This window comes from Vigna umbellata, unplaced genomic scaffold (genome assembly GCF_029865625.1).
Source record: "Vigna umbellata cultivar VRB3 unplaced genomic scaffold, Vumbellata_1.0 scaffold_739, whole genome shotgun sequence".
Classification (NCBI taxonomy): domain Eukaryota; kingdom Viridiplantae; phylum Streptophyta; class Magnoliopsida; order Fabales; family Fabaceae; genus Vigna; species Vigna umbellata.
Genome location: NW_028274506.1, coordinates 15,077 through 37,349, shown reverse-complemented (window position 1 = coordinate 37,349; position 22,273 = coordinate 15,077). Strand labels below are relative to the sequence as shown.

Sequence of the window (22,273 nt, the reverse complement as noted above, 5' to 3'; positions counted from 1 at the left end):
AACATGTACTGATCGCCTCACCCAATATTATCTATCCAACTAGAATGAAAAAATATACTCCTTTTGTTCTACAAAATAAGGTTTTGTTCATCATTTTAACAACTCCATCACGCAACTTCTTGATTATTGATTGTGTGCATAACCAAACATTGACTGCTTCCTTATAATGCACCTTGGATAATTTGATTAAAGGAAATGATGTGCTACCTATATATTAGCTCATGGTAGAATTTATTATTTCCGTTCCTCGCATACAGCCTATTAATTTCCGAGGATGGATGATACCATCTTAACCAATTTGTTCCAATTAAGTTGCGCCACCGTGAATTACAACATGTCGACGAGAGAATATTTACAAACTCGACTACAAGGGATTCCGAAATTGCTCACAAGTCATAACATTTTCCTTGTTTTCTACTACTAAGTAAAAACCTTGCTTTGGTGGAGGTATTCAAGCCCAATAATGACTCTCCAAATAGTGAATACTGATTCGCAGGATTAATCTTAAGAGAAGAAGCAGAAAATGGATTGGCTGAGTCAGAAAATCTAGCCAAAGGAGAGTAAGATACGCATAAATGCATGCGCCACCGATAAGGCAATGGCAAGCCATGGAAGGCTGTTTTTGAATAAGTCTTTTAATGGCAGGTCCAGGCCAGCGCAGGGAGTTTTTGGTGACAAGTTTACATGTGTTAAGGACTAAAAAGCTTTCAAATAAGTTTTCAAATGAAGTCGAGTTTTAGAAGGTTTTGTAAGGCTCGCTTCAATTGCTTCCATTTCTTTCATCAAGAAGCAGGTTAGAATCGTTTTAAGGCAACAATTGCCTGACATTTCCAGCCCTAAATCACACACCAAGACCAGCACAGGTGACAATGCCAAAAGATCAATTTAAAACATGTAGATCTGTTAACTATCAGCAGCGTACTCTCTCCCGTACAATGCCCCCACAACAAAAATAGAATCTGATGATTCTTTGCTCATTATTAGTCATCTACACAAGCGTCTTTATAAGTATTAATTGTTTCCCATTGCTCAATTTCATACATTAATTAACCAACATACAGTAGTCACAGCCACAATGCATAGATTGAAGTTGCCCAGTGGAGTGTACAAAAGAACCAATGCATTACACTTCTACAATCGACTTCTTTGCGCAACTGGTTTAAAGCTGGCAAAGCCAGTAACTTCTCTACCTGTAATCAAAGTGTTGATGTCATACGTGCCTTCGTAGGTATAGATGGGTTCTAAATCACAAAATGCCTGCAACATAACATATGAAAAATATAATGTTTTAAAATTAATTAACCAAATTTTGATTCAATTAGTATCTAAATCTAAATAGATGAATTAAAGCAGTCAATCAGTTGCAAAGCATATAAATGCTGCCACTCAGATGTCCATAAAATTAAGATGCTCTTCATCCACAAATTTTAACTTTATAAATTGTATATAGCTTCTATGACTACAGAATGAAACAAAGATCATTAGAACATTACACTTGGGTTTAAAACCTTCTCATCCATTTGTTAGGCAAGATTTATGCAGACGATCTATACTCATCAACAGACAACTAAATTACCTAGTTTATATCATTGGTCAAACTTGAGGCTCGACATAATAAATCTTGTATTAAGAATCAATCATACCTTTGCCACAAGAAAATCAGCCAAAATTCCATTGCCACCTAGCAACTCTCGGCCCAGAGCAGCTGTTTCTCTTGCTCTCAAGGTGATCCATGACTGAAAGGTCATGGCAAAATTCATTAGCATACATCTATCTTAAGAAGAGTTACAAGTAGTATTACTTGATTTTGGTTTTAGGAAAGAAAGCAGGGGGTCACAATTGCGACATAAGTTACAAACTACCTTTCCCAAGCTAGCATGACCTGGAGTCATTTTACCACTCTCATACAATTTGCACAGGCGCCAACCAACAAGAATCATGGCTTGAATATTTCCAAGCATTTGGACAAGTTTCTGTTGGCTAATTTGGAAAGCTGCTAATGGAGCTCCAAATTGTTTTCTCTCTCTTAGATACCTATTGATCAATCCAAATTCAGAAAATATTTTCCGTGAAAGAGTAAGTATGATTACATTGTAATTAAGCAATACCTATGACACATATCATAGATGCCCATCGATATACCAATGGGTTGCCAAGCAACCATTATACGTGATACAGCAAGCACCTGGTTTTAGGAGAGTAAAAAATATATAAGCAATGGTAATGTTGTAAATCAAGCCCCAAACATGAAAGATGAAAATACACAAGATATTGACTGAGTAAAGATTGTAATTCCATCTACATTCTTAACCAGATTTTTCCAATCTCCGGTATTAAACCAAACAACGAGGATGGAGGACATGCATAGCTAGAATTTAAAGTTTACTTGAATAAAACAAAAACAGTCTGTCAAAATGAGAATTGAGGACACACCACCAACCAAAGATTAATATATCATATCTACCGCTTCATCTAGTATAACTTTTATTAACAGTAACTCAAAACAATAACTTTTTGTTGAAATCATATTGATTTATTGAAAGAAAAATAGAGAAACAACACGCATAGTCATACCTTGTTTGTGTCCTGAAAAGAGTTTACTCCTGCAATTCTGTCCTCATCAGGGACAAAAACTTTTCTCATAACAATGTCACCATTCTGTACAATCCTAAGTCCAATTTTATTCTCTATTTTTGTTACTGTTAAACCAGGTGCGTCCTTTCTAATAATAAATCTGAAATAGAAAGCGCAGGGACTATTGTAAATAAAATTTAATTGCAAAGTAAGACACAATAGGTTCACAGGAAACAGAAGCTAGGAGTGGGTGTGTGCGAGAGAGTGTCTAAGCATGTTATTGTTGTTAGTGCCTAGTAATACAAACTTTCATCTAAGACATTTTTTACTCTCCGTGGCATCCCCAAAATTGAAGGAATTCCTTCTTCATAGATCCTTTCCGTGTATTGTGTGATGGAGTGCAGGCATCATATCAGGCTAATGTTTTTCCATATCAAAATATGTCAGTTATTTTATTAATTTCCCTCCCTGTTGGGAAGCAGGGCAAGGTACAAGACACTCCACAAAATTTTAATACATAACTGAATCTCTAACATTTAGATGAAGAGGCATACTAAAACTAAGTTAATATTTCATTTTCATATATATGAGCATACAGAGACTAAATAATGAATGTAAGGACTCATTTCGTACCCATTTATTTGATTTGTTGCTGCATTCCTAGCAAAGACGACCAAAACATCAGCAAATGTACTGTTTCCTATCCACCGCTTTTGGCCCTCAAGTATCCATCCTCCCTCCACCTGTTCATTTAAAAGCAAAGCGACTCCACAATATCAGTACTATTGAAATTTGGAACAATTAAACTAAGAATAATTAACAAGACAATTAAGGCAAAAGGAATCAAAAAGCAAATACTAGTTAAGGTCCGCATAAGGTGACAGACCTTTGTGGCAGTGGTCTTCAAAGCACTGGCATCACTTCCATAGTCAGGTTCGGTCAAAGCCTATTGTTAAGAAAATAATTCATTTCAGAAGTAGTTTTTGAGCAGAAACATAAAGTAATACATTGCCAGAAAAACAAACTAACCCAGCATGCTACAGTCTGAAACTGTGCCAAAGAAGGCAGATACTTTTGCTTCTGAGCTTCTGATCCACACAATGCTAAACTTGACAGTCAAAGTTATAAAATATCAGGAACTATTAACATCGCATCATCTAATACAAATAAAACTAAAATTAGGGAACTATTTACATGAAATGAACAAGGTTATTACCAATAGTAAGCATTGCTAAGGATGAATGGACCAAAACAAAAGTTGAACAGCTGGCATCAACTCTTGCAACTTCTGCGACAGCTATTGCACTTCCAGTGATGGAAAGACCAGGACAGCCATAACCCTGAGAATCAGATAGCTAAGAACTTCATTTATCATGTGGAATATCTAAACAACAGAGGAAAATATCAATAGGGAGAACCTTGATCGTGCCACCAGCAATGTGCAAGGCACCAAGCTTTGGAATAACATGAAATGGGAATTTGGCCTTCTCCCAGTACTGAAGAAAACAAGTTGAAAGATGATGGGATTGAAAGAAAGAAAAAAGGAACATTATGGAAGAATAACTTCCTGTCATAATTTTCTCAATTCAAGTAATAACATCATCACAAATACATGCCTCGGTCATTATTGGAGCAATTTCTTTTTCCATACACTCTCTTACTTTCCTCCTAATGGCATGCTCCTCTACTGTTAACAAGTCGTCCAATTGAAAATAATCTGAAGCTGTTTCTCAAACATCAGACAAAATTGAAAGTGAATTCCTGAAGCATAACTTGTTTAAATAAAAATATTAAAAAAAAAATACCAGCATACCAAGTCATGCATGTGTTGGAAGTTTTACATTGACTAGAGATAAGGTATATTCACAATATATAAGTGGATGCAAACCTCACCTTACAAACTGGTTTTGTAGGGTAGAGTTAGGCTTAAAGTCTATTTCTTAACATGGTATCAGAGCCATGAGTTAGAACCTATCCTATCAAAGTTTGTTGTTTGTCGGGTCTATTATTTCACCCTCAATCGGGCTTCTACCTGACCAACCATTAATGTCTAGTCCTATGCACGAGATATATATATCTCAGCGTGAGGGGGTGTTGGAAGTCCCACATTGACTAAAGATAACGTCAATTCACAATATATAAGTGGGTGAAAAACTTACCTTACAAGCCGATTTTGTAAAGTTAAGTTAAGCTTAAAGTCCATTTCTTAACATCAATGAAAAGGAAACAAAGGAAGAAGAAAATTATATTTTAAGGGTGTATTTCTGTTAGGACACAAAGAAGAGAAATTAGTTAAGATAGTAAGAATATCCATGAATTAGTTACTTGAGGTGTTAGTTAGATATAAGTAGGAAGGAAGGAGATGAAAGGGAAGGGACGTGAACTTTTGTAGATTGAACTTTAGCTCTTTGTAAAGGGGAAGCCCTTGAAGGAGAGAGTAATCTCCTATTTTTTGTTCTTTTCATTCTATTCAATAAAAAACCTTTATTTTCTTTCTCTTTTCAATTCTTGGTTCCTAACAAATTGATCTGATCTATCAGATCTACTGCAAAGGGTCAACATCGTAAGGTGTTTAAGTGTGTTGGAAAAATGAGCCAGTGAACAAGAAATGGTTGTTATTAAAGAAAGTTAGCCAGACATGAAAGAAATCAAAGAACTATTACAAGAAATGTTGAAAAGCAAGAAATTGTCTGAAGGAGGAGAGTACCTGGTTAATGATGAAGAGAAGAAGGAAGAAAGATATCTACATAGTAGTAGATCAGACAAGGAGGGAGAAGTGTTGCTGAGGCCTTAGGTTAAAACAGTGGAGTTGTCCATGTTTGAAGGGAATGACTCCTCAAGGTTGGTGTCACAAGCAAACCAAACACCAAAAGATCAATTGCAGGGACATTTCTCTGAAGGGCTGCAATCTAAAGTTCAAAATCAAATTCTACCACAGGATCCAAAGGACGTGATTAGAGTTATGGAAACTGCTCAAGATGTGGGAGAAGGTTCAACAATAAGGAATCACAGCCTCTATAGTGAAGAAAAAAACAAAAAGGAAGTGAGATTTGCTAGAGAAACAAAAATTATGATGGAGAGAAAAGGGGGATGCATCACTAAAGATTATGGGCTATGAAGGTCAGTTTCTTGATAACCCAATTACATTTAACCAATAAGAAAGTTGAAGGTGGAGATGCCATCTTCGGTTTTAGATAACAAAATTTCTCATTCTATTTTGTTTTCTCATGAACCTCTTCATCCCTTGTCTCTGAAAGTTTTTGGATCTAAATGTTTTGTTCACAATTTTGGTCATGATCATGATAAGCTATCTCCTAGGTCACACAAACACGTGTTTTTAGGATTTACATGATCCCAAAAAGGATATAAGTGTTTTTCTCCTTCTCTTAACTGTTATTTTGTTTATGTTGATGTCAACTTCAACGAGTTTTCTTTTACTATAAGGTTCATCTTCTTATGTGTCTCCATCAAGTTAATATTTCCGTCATCTATCATCCTCCTGTTGTGCATAGTCCACTGTCAGATTTTCCTCCTCCACCACCCTTTCACGTTTATAGTCAAAGACATCATTCCCAACATGCTATTGGAAATATAGATTCAATTTTGTGTGTTTGAACACACTCACATGTGTGGATGTGTGGATGTGTGGATGTATTTGTGTGGGTGAGAGAGGGTAGAGAATAGTTCATACAATGTCACAAATGGTTAAAAATATACATTAAATTGAAAATTAAAGGTAACAATTAACAAAGCACAAAGTTAGAACTTAGAAACCCTACAAGCCTTTGTAGGAGGGGGGCTTTACACCTGAACTATATATGGACTATTATACAAAATAAGTGTATATCGTTTACCAAAATACAAGCCCCAACAACTTAATCCACACAGCTAGCTAAGCTCAATCAAAGAAAACATTGTTACTCTATTATGACCAAAATAATCAAAGAAATTTCTTACCAGAAGGAGGAAACGTTGATGCTGGTGTTGCCTGCGGAAATGCGGCAGAAACATCCAGTTGTGGTAAATAAAAATACGAAGGCATTGCATTTTTGACAGATCCGTCTGGACAAACCAAAGCATTCATTAAAAAGCACAGGAATCAAATGCCAGAAAAATTCAAAACATCAATTGTGGATTAGAAGACAGGAATAAACAAATTACTGGAGCAAATGATAACTAAATAATATGTTTGGCTGCTTCTTTCAGGTCGAGATACAACAATAACGGTGCACCAAAGGTTAGACATTGCAATAAGGACTGATCCTTGAACGAACCCATTGCTAATGAAATGTTAACACTATTAATAGTAGTGATCGTAGCATTAGATAAATAAGAATTAACAACGTGTCAGTCAACAAAACTAAGCACGCTAGGTTTAAACAATATATCTAACATCTTCTACAGAATAATGTTTACTTTGAGAAAAGCACCTTTATTTACATTAAAGCTAAACTAACCACGTCTGACAAAAAAAAAAAATCAACTTCAATTTTCTCACATATTTCAAACACCAAACAAACAATATCAAATAATAGATGTGAAAAACAAAGGAAAAGGTATTTAGCAAATCCTGCTCGAATCAAAGAGAGCTTGAACATGCTCAGAAAGTCTCGGTCGTATTGAAACCGATCGCAATGATTGAATGATGCAAACTGTGACACTAAATAAAACTGCAACAGAGAAGAAATCACTGACCTGGATTTGTAGAAGAGGGAATCGTCATGGTCGGAGAGAGATCGAAGAAATGGAAAGTGAAAATTAGGGGTTCAGGTCAAGTGGCACGATATGATAAGAAAAGAAATGGAAGAACAGAGAGTAAATGGAACTTCGGGCTATGAACTAACAAATAACACGCAATCCAAGGAGAGATGATTTTCCGCGTCAGCACAATTTACGTGTTGGTGTTGATGATTACTACGCCCATCCCTCCATGTGTGCAGTGTTGTCTTGTTTGGCAAAATTGGAAAACTGCGATTATTATAATCTTACCAGAAAAACCGTGACTTTTTTGTTTGTATTATAAGATGATGGCAACGGTGACGTCGGGTATCGATAGTGTTTACTCACTCCAAAAAATAATTTCATCCAATTTACTACTTGTACAGATATTCGTTTAAAAAATATCTACAGTATTTTAAAACCCGCGAATACCCGTGAATATTCACGGATATTCACAAATATTTAAAAAATATATATTTTAATAAATTATTAAAATAAAATTTAAATAGAATTAAAAAATATATATAAAATATAATATAAATTAAATTAAATATAAATATAAATTCAATTTTAATTAAATTTAATCTTGTAAAATATAAATTAATGTTAATTTTAATTAAATTTAACTTAATAAAATATAAATTAAATTTCTATTTTTATTTTTCGTGGGTAACGGGTATCCGTGGGTACGGATAGTATAATACTGCACCCGACCCGTTTATAAGCGGGTATTAAAATATCCGCTATCCACGAGTTGCGGATGGTAAATATTTGTGGATATCAACTATCCGTACGGATTTTATCCGCGGATATCCGTTGGTACGGATTTTTTTGCCATCCCTAAATGACAGTATATGATGAAATTTTTCATTTACTTTATATACAAATTTTTTTATATTATTTTAATAATTTTTAAGTTACGATACCTAATTTACAATAAAATACAGTAATATAACAATATATTGAAAAAAAAAATCAAAGCATAATGAGAAAAAAATTAATGAGAAGTGACTCTCACCTTTTGTCTATATTTGTATAATCAATTTTTAAAAAAATTTACCTTAACGTAAACATATTAGAGATTAATTACAAAATATTAAATTCAAAATATTGATTTAAATGTTATATAATGAATTAAAATTTTGGAACTTATTATTAATTTAAATCATACTTAAATTTGGAGAATATTAATAACTAATAAAAGTAATTTAAATTTGTGTGAATATATACTATTAATAGTTACTAATTTAAAAATTAATTTGAAAATTATAGTTATTAATAACAATTTTAAGTGTATATAAACTATTAAACTAGTAATTTATTCACTATTATCATAAAAAAATGTATTAGTTTGTTCTTATCAGTATTTTTTTTTTAAATGGATACATATTACAAATATGAATAACTATATTACAGAAAGCTATTATAAGTTTTATTGTTATTACCGAACCAAATATATATTCCATAAAATTTCAATAAGCACTTCAAAGCTTTAAAGCTTCAAACTTTTACAACTTCAACTTCAGTCAGATAAGTGTAAAAACTAGTTGGAAAGCTGTCTACTCAATTCAGAAAATAATGAAACAGTAAAGGTGAAAAATCTTCAAAAGACACCTGAAACAGTGACTAAACTATCTACACAAGTTCTATTTAGCTCAAAATAACCTCAAAAACTAATTCCTAATAGAACCTCTAAAAGCCATTACTCAAACTTCAAAAACTCCACTAGAATAGCTAAAAAGTGCTAACTGTACTAAACTAACCTAAAACTCTGAAAAGAAATTATCCTAACAACTTTAAAATAGTAAATTCTAACTAAGAAACAACTCACATTAATAAAATTACCTAAAACTCAAAATATGACTAGCTAGAATCTAAAACTGATGACTAGAATAGGCTAAAATTGCTAAAAGCGTGTATTGAAGTAAGCTACCAATTAAAACTGTAAAAACACTATCTTTACATCTTTCAAATCCTAAAGGATTACTAAAAACTGAACTAGCTAAAGGAAATTACTAGGAAATCAAAATCTGTTTACAGTACTTACAATTAGAACACCAAAACTATAAAAGAAAAAACTAAAAACTGCACTGATTTCAAAATCTGATTTTTTTTTAAAAAAAAAAAACTACTTAACAGCAAATTAAATCTATAAACAACTTTAGAATCATCTAACACTACAAAAAAAAATTGAATTACATACAACCAAAATCCGTATATAAGATCCAAAATCCGTATATAACACTTAGTTATATACGGCTTACATACGGATAAAAATCCGTATATAAAACTATCGTAGCTAAATTATATACGGATAAATTCGTATATAATATCTGTATATAATTATGTACGGATAAATCCGTATGTAATATCTGTATATAACTATAGTTTTTTAAAAAAAAAAATTAGGTAATCCTATTACACCACCAAATTGCTTTTAGGAGTTTTATATATCTGAGTAAAGATAAATACAACCACCAAATTGCTTTTAGGAGTTTTATAGATCTGACTAGAGATAACTACAACCATCAAATTGCTTTTACAACTAATGCAATACATAAATCAATCATGAATTACTTAAAAATACAACATAATAGACATACACAATTGAATATTTTTTTAGTTTGAATAATATCAAACTGTGTACAAACATGGATGAAGTTAAGTATGAACATCTAAATAAATTAACAATCACGTGTATCTTAGTTGATTTTCACATTGTAAATCAATATACAATTAAACTGCTAAAGGTAACATTTTTAAAAGCTAATTAACTTTGATTTTCATATTGTAAATCAATATACAATTAAACTTCTAAAGGTAACATTTCTAAAAGCTAATTAACTTCCTTCATAGCCTGAAATGGAAGATTAGAATAAATCTCCTTCCTAAAGGAAAATTTCATCCCTTTACCTTCATCTTTATTCAGAATCCAATTTCATCATTAAGTGGGATTTTGTGTTCCCAAATCAGCAGTTCCTTCGCTTTGCTAATATCTGGCTTCCTCATATGTAAATCATCAACTGTGTTTGACTTGTATTCTATTGTAATATTGGAATCAATTGTTTCCTTAATAACCTGCATGTTTAAATTCATGCATTAAATTAAAAGTCTTTCAAAACTTACATATAAACAATACATGATCAATCTCAAAAGATTTCATGTAACACGCGTTGCCAGGAACCAATAGTTTAGATTTATGGTTTGTTTTAGTACGTGCACTTGCACACAAACAAAAGAATTTATTTGAATCTATTTTGTGTTATAGTAATAAGTCTCAAATATTAGCAAAGCAACTGATCCAAAAACACCACGATAGTAAATAGTGGGATGGTCATTATAAATACAAGATAAATAACTTAAAATCTATATATCACAAACCAATAAATGTTTAAGCACAACGAACCATCCAAAATTAAAGATAAATCCATAATTTATAATCAAGACTAATGCTATTATTCCATCAAATATGTTTTGGTAAATTTTTTATGGGTCTGGTAAATAACCTTAGAAGAAATCCAACTCTACATGCATTGGAAAATGGCCATGAGGGGAAGATATTCTGGTAAGAAAAGACTAACCTGTCTTCCTGACTTTTACTTATTAGCTCTTGCATTTTCTCTACCGCATGTCCAGAGCAAGCCCGTACTTCAACTTCCTATTTAGTCCCTGGACCTATTTCTCCTCAATCAATACCATCTTTGCACCAAGACCAAGCTTTCCACGTGTCTATTTCAACCCATGCAGGGAATGCAAATACTTATGCAAGCACCTAACATTGAACAAAAACTCATGTTCTAGACAATGTAAGTGAAAAAAAAGCAAAGCTATATATTCCACTGATTATCAATATAAAGAGTAATAAGTTATCAAACAATTATTAGTTCTTACTAATAATGCTAGAAAGTGAAAAATTATTCGGACATCTCAACATTTAGAATATTATCTTTCATCTTAGTTTCGTAATTTACAATAGTGTCTTACAGTAAAATAAGCTTAGCTAACTTTTAATGTTTTTATATGAGTGTCTAACTCTATCTTAATTTTTCTTTCAGCCCAAGTCTATATTTTTTATATCAAACATAAAAGTTCCACTTTAATAAAGTACATTTTTGTTATTTATCTTCTATGTATAAGAAATGTAATTTTAAAGTCTCGTAGTGTATACCAAAAGTGTTTAAATCTAGTTTTATATATATATATATATATATATATATATATATATATATATGAAAAAAAAAGTAGTAGCTATTTTCCACAGGTTCCACACTAATCCCAGAGTCAATAAAAATGCCATGAACAAACCAATGGCTTTCCCTTTTATAGAGTATACATGCCATCTAGGGATAGTCTTTTTATACATGTAAATTATCACCATCAGGCAACAACCAAATTATTTATACATGTAAATTATCACCATTGGCAATGTGATGAAATGAGCATAGTGCGCACTACATGCCAAGACAATGAATCTAATGTAAATAGACAAGCACTGAGTAGTTTTGTATTTAATTCATGAGACAAGTTTGGCACTATATTTGTTGACTAATGAGTAATGACTATGAAATAAGAATTTTGAAGCTAACCAATTCCATTGAAAACTATAGAATATGTTACATAGAGTAAATGTCATTTTTGAAATCATTAATGTACACAAGAACCAGAAAAAAAAAGTTATATCAAACAAACTAAACAGATCTCATTAATTCTAACCTTTCTAAAGCAAGGTAACATCCTCCATTGATCCCTCGATGACCTCAACTACATTCTGGAGATTATTCGCTTTGACTAGTGCACGGGCATGTTCTGACATCTTCGTCGCTTCCACTGCATACACCTTCCTCACGCCTGCTTGAGCTGACCATATAGCAAGAATGCCACTTCTAGACCCCACATCCAAAACATTCTTCTCCCAAATTAACTCACAAAGTCAGTTCAAAATCACTCACAATAAATCATAACATAAACACAAGCAATAAACCATAACCAATGCTCTCAAACTATAACACGGCAGCAAATGTTATCTTATCCAATTCTTGTATCAATAAAATTATTCAAAAGTCATTTGGTAACAATAATTGATGATTATCATTATTCAAAAGCCAAGACAGTGGTTGAGATTCATGTAAACTTGCCATCATCAACGGTAAAGTCATCCCTTCCAATAACTATGAAGCAATAATATACCAAATAAAAATATTGAAAAGTGGAACAAGAAATATTAACAAAGAGAAAATACAACATTTACTACCTGGTTAGTGGTCATTTGAAGATGACATGGTTAGAGCTTAAGTCTTCCCAAAAATACGACTAAGTTAAAAATGCAAAGAGTATCTCGTTTCCAAAATCTAAGCATCCTCTGTAAAATTCTTTAAGCTCATTCTGCCTCTTAAACATCAAATGTTTCATCTTACTGGCTTTGACAACATTTAATCGCTGGACCTCACCTTCAACCTGCAAATATATATATATATGATCAAACCACAAATACTTAAGTATTGAAGTGAACATCTGTATTCTAAGTTCAAATCAACAAAAGTTTCACCTGCTCAATGACTTCTAAAGAAAGATAACCAAGGGTTGACACTTCATCCGCTAATGCTAAAATTAATGGAGTAACATCACTAAACTTTTTTTGCTCATTAGTTGGTTTCTCCTAAGAGAACTCAATACATCCCAGAGAAAACGCATTAAAAACTTCATTTAGGTGAGTGAGTTTGAACCAGGAATAATAACATGTACGAAACTAATTACTTGACTTGCCAATGCCAGGTGTTTAGATGTGATGGACTTCAAACCAGACACATGCACCAGAACTAAGAATTAGAAGACACTAGAATGAGAAAGCTCCATGGCCAATTAAATTGAAATGGGATCATGATAGACCAATGAACTATGTAGAGGGAGGAACCTAATACAGGATAAGTAGGGAAGCAAACTGTTGCAAAGCTACAATACAGGACCACAATGTCTAAGGCAAACTTCACCTGTCATTCCACATTTAAAGATAAAGAAGACATTCGTCAACTAGAGGTAAAATTAACTTCCAAAACATACTACCTACCCTTTCAACGAGAAAAAAAACAGAAAAAGCAATGAAATGTAGTATAAGATTTGATGATACAAAATACAAAGTAGGAATTTCAATTTCCTTGGCATAATGGTTGACAAATGTCTGAGGTTTCACAGCAGAAAATAAGAGTATAGGACATTGTAATGAAGAAGAAAACTAAGTGATTTAACCTCGTTTGGAGCTCCAAGAGGGGTTTGGTCTTGGCATCAACGGCGACCCACTCTCCGGTCTCTCTCTTCTTCTTTTGCACTCTCACTTCCATGGTTTGGCCTAGGAATAAGTCCATCACCGTCTTTCACATTTCAGAAGCTCTATTCATCAAAATCAACTACATATTCAAGAACAAACGAATATATTCGGTGAATCTTTGCGCAAACCCCACAACGGACCATTCTGCATCAATCTCAACAGAGAAGAGAGGGATTTATGGACTTAAGGATTTAGGGATTTAGGGGATGATCAAAGAAGAAGGTTTGAACGAAGAAACTTACCGATTGAACGAATAACTCTCCCAAGTGAGCATGATGTCCAACAAGGTGAGTGAACACGAGAAGAATGGACGAACTTCTTCTCTTTTAGTGAGCGTGAGCGAGAAGAACAGTTAGTGTGGGACATTCTTCTTCTCTACCAGTGACCGTGAGAGAGTGTGAGTGAGAAAGCTTTAGTCAGTAAGCACGAGACTTCGACGCTACCATTCCAGTCGTCTCCACGTGAGTCTAAGAATGAGTTAGGGTTCCAAGGGGAGAGCCAACGAGGAGGCATGACTGGTGGAGCGGTCTCCAGTCCCCTCAACCTTGTAATGGAGCACGTGGTAGCGGCTAGGGTTCAAGGAGAGGGAAACACGAAAGAGGCGTTTGCAGTGGAGGTTAGGATTTCAATCGAGGCTAGAGAAGAAAGGATGGATAAAAATGGTTCGATGAGAGGGAAGAACAAGAGCTCAAGAGGGAAGAACAAGAGCTCGTGAGGAAGAAGAGGGGCTCGATGGCTCGACGAGAGGGAAGAAGAAGGAGTCGAAGAGAAATTTGGAGTATTGATTCTGACTCTTATGTTTTCTATTAGGTTTAGTTTTTTAATTATTTTTATTATTTATTATAAATCCGTATATAACTACTTACATACAGAATTTATATATGAATTTATCTTTGACAAATCTTCCCCAAAAGATGTTACCATTACATATAGATTTTATATACGAAAAATTTGTATATAAATTTTTTTCTCATATTACGAAAAAATCCGTATCTAACTTATCCGTATATAAAATCTGTATATAATGAAATTTTTATCTACAGATTAAAATCCGTATATAATAATTCATATGTAAATGATATTTTTCTTGTAGTGTAACTCAACTAACTATATCTATGTCCACTCAAGAATATAACAAATGCAAAATATCACTATGGAAACCTAGAAAACTAGTTAAAACTAGTTATAACAAAACAACAAACTACACTGATCCTAAATAACACTTAATACCTAACTAAAATAATTCCTACAAGTTACAAACAGCAAAAAGACAACGAAAAATAAAGAGAACTGAAAGAATCATGCAGAATCTTAAATTTCATCTATGCACTAAAATTTGAAATGTGAAGAATATTAACTGTTAGTAAGTAGATGAACCTATGAAACTGAATCTTTACCCAAAGCATTATGTACAACAACTAACAAACAAGTTTCAATGCATTAAACTAAAGTACTTAACAGGTATTCAGACAAGTAAAACTAGAATGCACAACTTAACTCTATGTCTAAACTACTACTCCTAAAACAGAACAATACTGAAACATTATTCAGAAGTATATTCAAAACAGTAAGACTAGAAAACATTTAGCGGAGAGGGGTAGGAAAGATTGAACCAGAATGGAGTTGCAACTTGAATGCAACTGATATAGAGTTTGGAAATATGTGCAGTAAACTTGCAACTAAGCCACCACTGATTCTTTCAGCATCAGATTCTCCACTTCCTCATTTAATTTTTGAAATAGTCAATGGAAGATGTTGAGTTGATTGAAAAAAATTCCAACATTACTACCACATAACTCAATCTACTATGAATTAGTGACAACAATTTTTCACAGTTCAGAGCTTTTCATCAACACTACTAAGAATTGACTACCTACCCTCGCAATTCAAATTCTTCGCAGATTTTTCTTTCTTATTTTTTATATACGACACAATGAGTATTATTTATGCTATGCACCACGATAAAATGTTTAGGGATACAGCGATGCATTAACTCTGCTTATTGTAATGTGATTATTCTAAAGGCTGGTATACACAATGAAAATGAAACTTTAATCAATTTCTTCAGCTTGTTCTAGACTTGGGATTTACTAAGGGCTTATATCTCTCAAGTCTGAAATTCTTGGAAAAACTGGTGCTGTAACAGGTGATACAGGTCCATTATTTCTGACATCCTTCACTGCTGTGCTCACAAGCCTCTTCTTCTTTCAGCTTCTCTCAAGTCCAGATTCCAAAGCTTGTTTTGCACCTGCCTTAGACCTTGTTAACATGTACCTTACTCAAACATCAAGGTAAGTTAGCTGCTGTATAAAAAAAATCCAACTGTTATTGAGTTAACTTAATTACAGCAGCACAAAATAATTGACAAACCTGCTTTTTACTCAAACGTAAAACACATATATAGTCTAATTCTCTTCAACCAGTTCCTTACAGAGGGTACAAGCGGATACCATGGGAACCTCGTTTCCAGTCCTTCTTCGTTTTCCTTTTTTTTTTTTCTTTTGTGAGCCTCTCTTATCTTTTGTAAGAGATTTTATTTTATAAAATTTGATATTAAAGCCTTTACAGAGACATTTCACTTAAAAGTTAATTGGATATGTATTTTGGTACATGACAACCTTAACAAAGTTAAGCGAGCACAGACAGACCAGACAGTTGAAGAAGGTAAAACAGAAGCATGATATAAAGGCTGAATTTATTGATTATTGATAGTAGAAAAAGCCATGTGGAGCTCTACTTATTTGTTACAATGTCGGACACGTTAATTCGAAGCTCAGTGTGAGCTCTCTCACATGTATCTTACTAAAAACTTATTCAGTAGAGACTGCCCAAAATTGAAGATAATGAACCCTTTCTTCCCTTATGCCCTTCCTCCCTCTGCTGTTGCTCAGGCTGTGCATCCGCAAAGTGGGATTCACTCTGCTTCTTTATCAACTTCTCAACCTTCTTACCAGACGCAGGGAAGCTAACCTCCAACGCCTCTGTAGGTATCTCGCTCATCACATTGTCTTTCTCACCTTCAAATTGTAAATAAACAACCCCATCACCCAAGTTTCATATGGAATAGAAACAAACAAGAGCGGTATATTCAAATTGAAGGAGATACATAATATATATATATACCTGCAAGGAAACTCCTCTGGTTGTTCTCAGCATTGATACCGAAAGCAAAGAAATTTAGATTGGAGGTTGCGTTGATGGCAACTGGATAAGCTGCTGGGATTACAAATACATCGTCTTCAGACAACTCAGCTCTATATCTCTGCACTTCCAAGCTTTCCTCTTGCTGCTTCTGCTGCTGCTGATCGTTTAGGCCAACAAGTTCAATCTTTGCTTCTCCTTCATTGATCACCATTATCACTATGGCCTTAGAATTGTAGTGTGGCAAAAGAAGGCCTCCCTGAATTTTTTAAGAAAGAAACCATTATTAATTAGGGTCTCAGTACTGAGATTTTCCAATTACGAAGACAGTGAATAGTAGAAATCAATTGCTGAGTTTGTCCATGTGGTTTTCCTTTGTATTACCTCTTTCATATCCACAGAACTGATGAACACGTCCAAGTCCTTAAGTTGGGGGTTTTTCTCTGGGGTCATCTCATACCACCTTCCGAATTTGTTTGAGTAGATGGGTTTGGTGTTTCTCAGGTTGAATGGTTCATCTTGGGAGGAGAGTTCTTTCCTTGAACTAGATTTGGCATGTTTCATCAGTTCCTGAATCTGTTCCCTTTTAAGTTCTACAATCACTCCCTCTTGCTGACTCTCTTCCCCTTGCTGCTGTTGTCTCTCCTCTCCAAATAGAACCCTGTTTATCTCCTTGAAGTCGCTCTATAAAAATCATGCAAATATAGATAATGATATATATCATTCAACAAATGTGAAATTTAGACAAACTACTAGCTAAATGGCAAGGCAAATATGTGGTTAATTAGATGTTGTGATCTTGCTTACATCGAAGGAGGCCTCTAGAATATTCTTGCTGAAGCCTCTCAAGTAGGATTGTTGGGCTTCTGTGCTAGATAGGAAAAAGTCCTACAGGACAAGCATTTAACGTCAAATTAATCAGAGAGAAAATGCAAGTTAGAATAAAAAAAGTTAGTTCGGAATCACAAAAATGCGCTACTTGAAATCTGTGAGGGTTGTTAACAGGTATGGCGAGTTTGATTATTCTGAGATTCTCGTTGTCGTCAGGGTTAACCAAAAAGAAAGTGGTTCCTGCAGGGATTTTCTGAGCATGGCCTTGCTCAAGAATGTAGGAGTCTCTGCTGTCAGGGTTCACCAAAGTGAGTATGGCTCTCCCTGTAATTAACAAATTGATTACCATCATTGAAAGCAAGTGTAATGATGTTGAGTGAGTAGTGATTAGTTGATTACTTACCATTAAGGACGACTAGGAGGAAATCGGCATCAGCATGGTGAGGAAGAAGGAGGGTGTTGGGTTTGGACTTGAACTCTACCACACGGTAGTTTTCAAGATTCTGAATTTGTTTGGAGCGTTGGTCGAACCTGTGGAGGACCCGAAGGTGACCATATTGGTTTGTGAATAGAGTGTGGAACCTCCTGTCGGAGCTGAAGTAGAAGGGGTTATTTTCTCCTCTTGAATCAGACTCTTGTTGGCTCTCTTGGTGCTCCCGGTCAATGCCGAAAGAGACAGAAAGTGATGCCAGGAAAAGAATTCCCAGCAACAACTGAACCCTTACTCTCAGCATAGTGTAGTAGTATTGAATATCAGTTGGGTTGGGGTATTGGATGGATGATGAATGAAGTGAGGGATCTTAGGGGTATTTATAGGCATTATATAAGAGAGAAGGTCCTTGCAACATGCATGAAGATTTGGGCATGGAATGACACGCATTTGCACATGTTGACATGTGTTCAGGTGAAGAAATTGAGGTGGCGAAAGAGAATGTGGTTGTGGTGATGATGGAGGTAGGCTCAGTAGCATTTGGCTGTGTGTGGACTAAGAAACAAGAACTGTATTAGGTGTTTCAAGTGCATGTTGAGTACGTGTTGGTGTGCATGGCTTTTGTCATACATGGACGCGGCATCTCGATCATCCAGTGCGGTTTTCGTCTCTATTTTGTGAACGTGGACATGGTTTTTGAAAAGATACAGTGCTTTTTTGTTGTCTTTACATCGGTCTCATTTCTTTCGATTAATTTTTCTTGCCATGAATTTACTGATTGTGTTATACGTGGCTATTTAGAGTTCAACAAAAAGAGAATAACTCATGTCGTGGACATCATTCATATATGAACGATAAAATGACAGAATAATTTTGTGTTTTTGGTTTTTTACTGCTTGAAACTGTAAAATAAACTTAGTGGACAACCAACCACCCATCATGGGTCTTCCACTTTCTCCAAACATCTCCATTCTGCTCCATCCATCCATTACGTTGCCCACCATACCACTATAATTTGGATTTTACTTTTCAGCCTACTCCCCTACCACAAATGTTTTGGATTGTTTTGTCTTTGCTTTGTTATAAATAGAAGCACCGTGTGTGTGTAAAATCATCATCAAGGAAGTGAAAGAAAAATAAATAGTGCTTGTGTAGTGTGTTGTGAAGGAAGAGAGAAATATAGTGGTGTATGTAAATTTTTAGAGTGTTGTGAGAAAGAAAGAATGAAGTATTCTGTGTGAACTTGTATTTCAAAGTTAGTTATCAAAAGAGATAATTCTCATATACCAACAGAAACTACACGGTTCTACAAACTTTTTTTATCATTTATTTTCAATCTAAAACAATCAACCAACTCTCTCTACAATTCAAAAAGGAATTTGAATGAAAATTAATCAAAACAGTGGCTTGATCTTAAGTCTGCATAAAAAAAATAGCTTGAAATTGATGGTTTGAAACTCAAATTTGTATAATAGCACTAACTCAAAACTGATCACTCCATCAACTTTATTCAATGAATTCAAATGTGTTTAAACTCTAAAATAACTTAAATCTAGACTATCACACAAAATCACCTCGTCACTTCCTAATTTTGACTCTGATGGTTTAGTATATTATTCTGCACGAAAACCCAAACGAAAACGTGAAGAAAGTCAAGCTCCCGCTCTTAGTTTTTGGAGTTTAAAAGGACATTTGACATCGGCCCCCCTCCACCATCGACGTCTAATTTTTAAAAGAATCCATTATGGCACTACTTTTGGGTACTTTTTGTAGCTATTGACGTTCGGGAAGGGGATCCAATGTCTAATGTTTGAAAAAGTGACCTCTCAATTTCGATTCTCGCATAACATAAAACCTACACTGGTGCTTTCATCGTTGTGAAGTCATTCACCGTTGGATCCGGCCAATTGTTTGACAGTGGGTTCCTTTTGGCATTGGTTGTTAAAAGGGAGGGATATTCCCTATGGCATTGGTTGTTGAAAAGGGGATGACTCTTTTTGGCATTGGTTGTTGAAAAGATAGTGTTGACTCCCTTTGGCATTGGTTGTTGAAAAAGGACGGACATTCCCTTTGGCATTAGGGGATGACTCTCTTTGGCATTGGTTGTTGAAAATAGAGTGGCGTTCTCTTTGGCAAATAATTGTAGATAAGAGAACGCTATTTGTGTGGTGAATTTTCTTTGGTGGGGGGGATATATATTCTGCCTTGTATGATAGAAGAACAGGTCTGAAGCCAAAAGAAGGATGACGGGTGTATCTGTATGGGAATCTACAGATTAGACTGCAGGTAAGATACAAGAGTGTGACTAATCTTGTCATGATGGAGTTCATGGTTGGTGATGCTCAAGGTGTGATTCATGATTGGGATAATCATGATGGTGGTGTATCTAAGATGATGATCATGGTATTTGACACGCTCTAAGTTATGCTATATTGATAGTGATGTTACCATAATGGTTATAGTAGTAGTTAGCATAGGTGCTACTGAGTGGATAAATCAAAGGTATATTTGTGAGATTTTAGTGATGACATAAAAAATTAGAGATCAAGGACCAACGGAAGTTTGAGGATCGGTGATTGAGTAATTCATTATGATTGAATTGTTTATGATAGAGGATTAAGAATCCTATTATTATTGCTTCTAATATGTGGTGTTTGATTATGGTTGATATAATAAGAAGGTATGTCTCTTGTTGTGTGTTTGATTATGGTTGATATAATGATAAGGTATGTATCTTGTTGTGTGTTTGATTATAGTTGATATAATCAGTATATATGTAGCTTGTTGTTATGATTGTTTTATCGGTAACTTACCCCATACATGTTTTTGTGTGTGCATGTGAATGCTATGATCGTATAATGTGTGATGTTATACATGAGCAAATGATGTTGCAGATGGTGCTGAGGCATGATAGATTCGAAAGATGGCGAGGGATAAACTCTAGATTTTATTTACAATGATTACTTTTGAACTTTGAGATAATGTATTTGAAGTCATTTTCTTTCCTTTGTTAGTTTCATTGAACAAATTTTGGAACTATTATGTTTTATGCATGTCTAAATGTTGAGGTCTTTGAAAATACGTTTCCGCGAAATGATTTAGTTTCTAAATTTATTAGTTTTTGTAAACTCATGACATCCTAGAATTTGGGGTGTTACGGACTTGACTCAGAAGTAAATCACCGATTAAAATGTAATGAAAAGGAAAAAGCACATTACTAGATGAATGAAACAATGATGTACATCAGAAATGACCAAGCAAAATTAATGAAACAGTAACAACAATGATACAAAATAGAACAACTCAAAAAAACATCAAGACATTTATGGAGGATGGATGACAACTTAATGAAACACAGAAAAACACTTAGCTAGATAGAACCTATGCTTTGATACCACATGATTGAAGAAAGATTCAACTGATTATGGTGGAGGAACAAATCAACCAAACTTCTCCTTTGATTTGGACAGTAGCAGCACACGAACAATGGAAGACTTTCTTGGATGAGCTATGAACCGCAGCGGAATGGACTGAAGAATGATGATGACCGGAGGAAACAAAAACACGTAGAAGCCACTCTCAAGAGGTGTTCGGTGGCTTGAATTGAAGTGGAATTTATGATTGGTGATGAAAAAATTGGAATGGAGGCAAAGGAAAATATGTTGTAAAGTGATGTAGATGGTGTAGAAGATGCTTGATACGATCCTATCTAGGAAAGAGTACGATCTTTTCTGAATTTGGATCCTCAAGGAGCATAATAAAAATAAATCTGAGAAGAATGCAGAATAAGACAGAGATGGGGACGCCACTATCTAGAAGATTGATAAGTCAAGGAAGATTCGTCACAAAAATGTTAATCTTTAATAAGAATCAGATTTCTAAACCAAGAACCAAGAGAATCCTCTCTAAAAAATGCAAATGCATATATTATGACTCAAAAGTGTCTACATATATATTTAATGTCCCTATATATAGGCACAAATGTTTAAGGTACCTAAGAAACCCCAAAAGAAAGCCTAAAAACATTGATCCAAAAAAATATTCAAATTAAAAAAAAAAGAAAACAAAAACAAATTAGGCTTAATAGCTTACTTGGTCCGCATGTTAAGTGGATTTTTCAGTTTAGTACCGAGTTTTAAAAGTGTATACATTGAGTCTCAAAGATGTAAAAAAGGTACGAATCAAATACCTTTCGTTAACTTGGCAGAAATGGAGTTAACTCCGAACTAATGTGACAAAAGAATCTATATTTTTTC

General features: G+C 34.2%; 2 protein-coding genes and 2 long non-coding RNA genes across 8 annotated transcripts; all 4 read right to left on the bottom strand.

Annotated features, from left to right (window-relative positions):
* Window positions 1–862: 862 nt before the first annotated feature.
* LOC124830598 (acyl-coenzyme A oxidase 4, peroxisomal) lies at window positions 863–7,548 on the bottom strand. Of its 4 annotated transcripts, none has more exons than XM_088102792.1 (13): window positions 7,419–7,548; window positions 6,532–6,636; window positions 4,191–4,297; window positions 3,993–4,070; window positions 3,791–3,914; window positions 3,604–3,677; window positions 3,461–3,520; window positions 3,208–3,317; window positions 2,575–2,734; window positions 2,109–2,185; window positions 1,863–2,034; window positions 1,644–1,736; window positions 863–1,257 (listed from the first exon to the last, which is right to left on the bottom strand). In XM_088102792.1, exons 2-13 carry the CDS (start codon window positions 6,614–6,616, stop codon window positions 1,132–1,134), a joined length of 1,266 nt encoding a protein of 421 aa, XP_087958918.1. In that variant the 5' UTR covers window positions 6,617–6,636; window positions 7,419–7,548; the 3' UTR covers window positions 863–1,131. The 4 variants fall into 4 exon arrangements, with proteins under 4 accessions (XP_087958918.1, XP_087958917.1, XP_087958916.1 ...); XM_088102791.1 differs by having other exon boundaries at window positions 863–1,190; window positions 7,270–7,523; XM_088102790.1 differs by having other exon boundaries at window positions 7,270–7,520.
* Window positions 7,549–9,887: 2,339 nt separating this feature from the next.
* LOC148190581 (uncharacterized) lies at window positions 9,888–12,483 on the bottom strand. 2 transcript variants are annotated; one of them, XR_015783169.1, is made up of 3 exons: window positions 12,007–12,483; window positions 10,875–11,065; window positions 9,888–10,371 (listed from the first exon to the last, which is right to left on the bottom strand). It is a non-coding gene; the product is annotated as an uncharacterized LOC148190581 (long non-coding RNA). The 2 variants fall into 2 exon arrangements; XR_015783170.1 differs by having other exon boundaries at window positions 10,875–11,022; window positions 12,007–12,478.
* Window positions 12,484–12,607: 124 nt separating this feature from the next.
* LOC148190580 (uncharacterized) lies at window positions 12,608–14,412 on the bottom strand. The gene is made up of 3 exons (XR_015783171.1): window positions 13,858–14,412; window positions 13,537–13,759; window positions 12,608–12,747 (listed from the first exon to the last, which is right to left on the bottom strand). It is a non-coding gene; the product is annotated as an uncharacterized LOC148190580 (long non-coding RNA).
* A 1,881-nt stretch (window positions 14,413–16,293) lies between these two features.
* LOC124819959 (beta-conglycinin beta subunit 1-like) lies at window positions 16,294–18,379 on the bottom strand. Its single transcript, XM_088102789.1, has 6 exons — window positions 17,991–18,379; window positions 17,736–17,911; window positions 17,564–17,644; window positions 17,141–17,440; window positions 16,739–17,015; window positions 16,294–16,632 (listed from the first exon to the last, which is right to left on the bottom strand). The coding sequence occupies exons 1-6, from the start codon at window positions 18,319–18,321 to the stop codon at window positions 16,430–16,432; spliced, it is 1,368 nt and encodes a 455-aa protein (XP_087958915.1). The 5' UTR covers window positions 18,322–18,379; the 3' UTR covers window positions 16,294–16,429.
* Between the last annotated feature and the right edge of the window lie 3,894 nt (window positions 18,380–22,273).

Bases quoted from the DNA above. Each gene is read 5' to 3' on its own strand.
- LOC124830598 (XM_088102791.1), bottom strand. From the start codon at position 7,297: ATGACGATTCCCTCTTCTACAAATCCAG. The intron at 6,637-7,269 runs GTCAGTGATTTC...TGGTTTGTCCAG, and splicing joins TCCCTCTTCTACAAATCCAG to ACGGATCTGTCAAAAATGCA. The intron at 3,521-3,603 runs GTTAGTTTGTTT...TCTTAACAATAG, and splicing joins TTCAGACTGTAGCATGCTGG to GCTTTGACCGAACCTGACTA.
- LOC124819959 (XM_088102789.1), bottom strand. From the start codon at position 18,321: ATGCTGAGAGTAAGGGTTCAGTTGTTGCTGGGAATTCTTTTCCTGGCA. The intron at 17,912-17,990 runs GTAAGTAATCAA...TGTTAATTACAG, and splicing joins CCTCCTAGTCGTCCTTAATG to GGAGAGCCATACTCACTTTG. The intron at 17,016-17,140 runs GTAATACAAAGG...TAAAAAATTCAG, and splicing joins GTTCTGTGGATATGAAAGAG to GGAGGCCTTCTTTTGCCACA.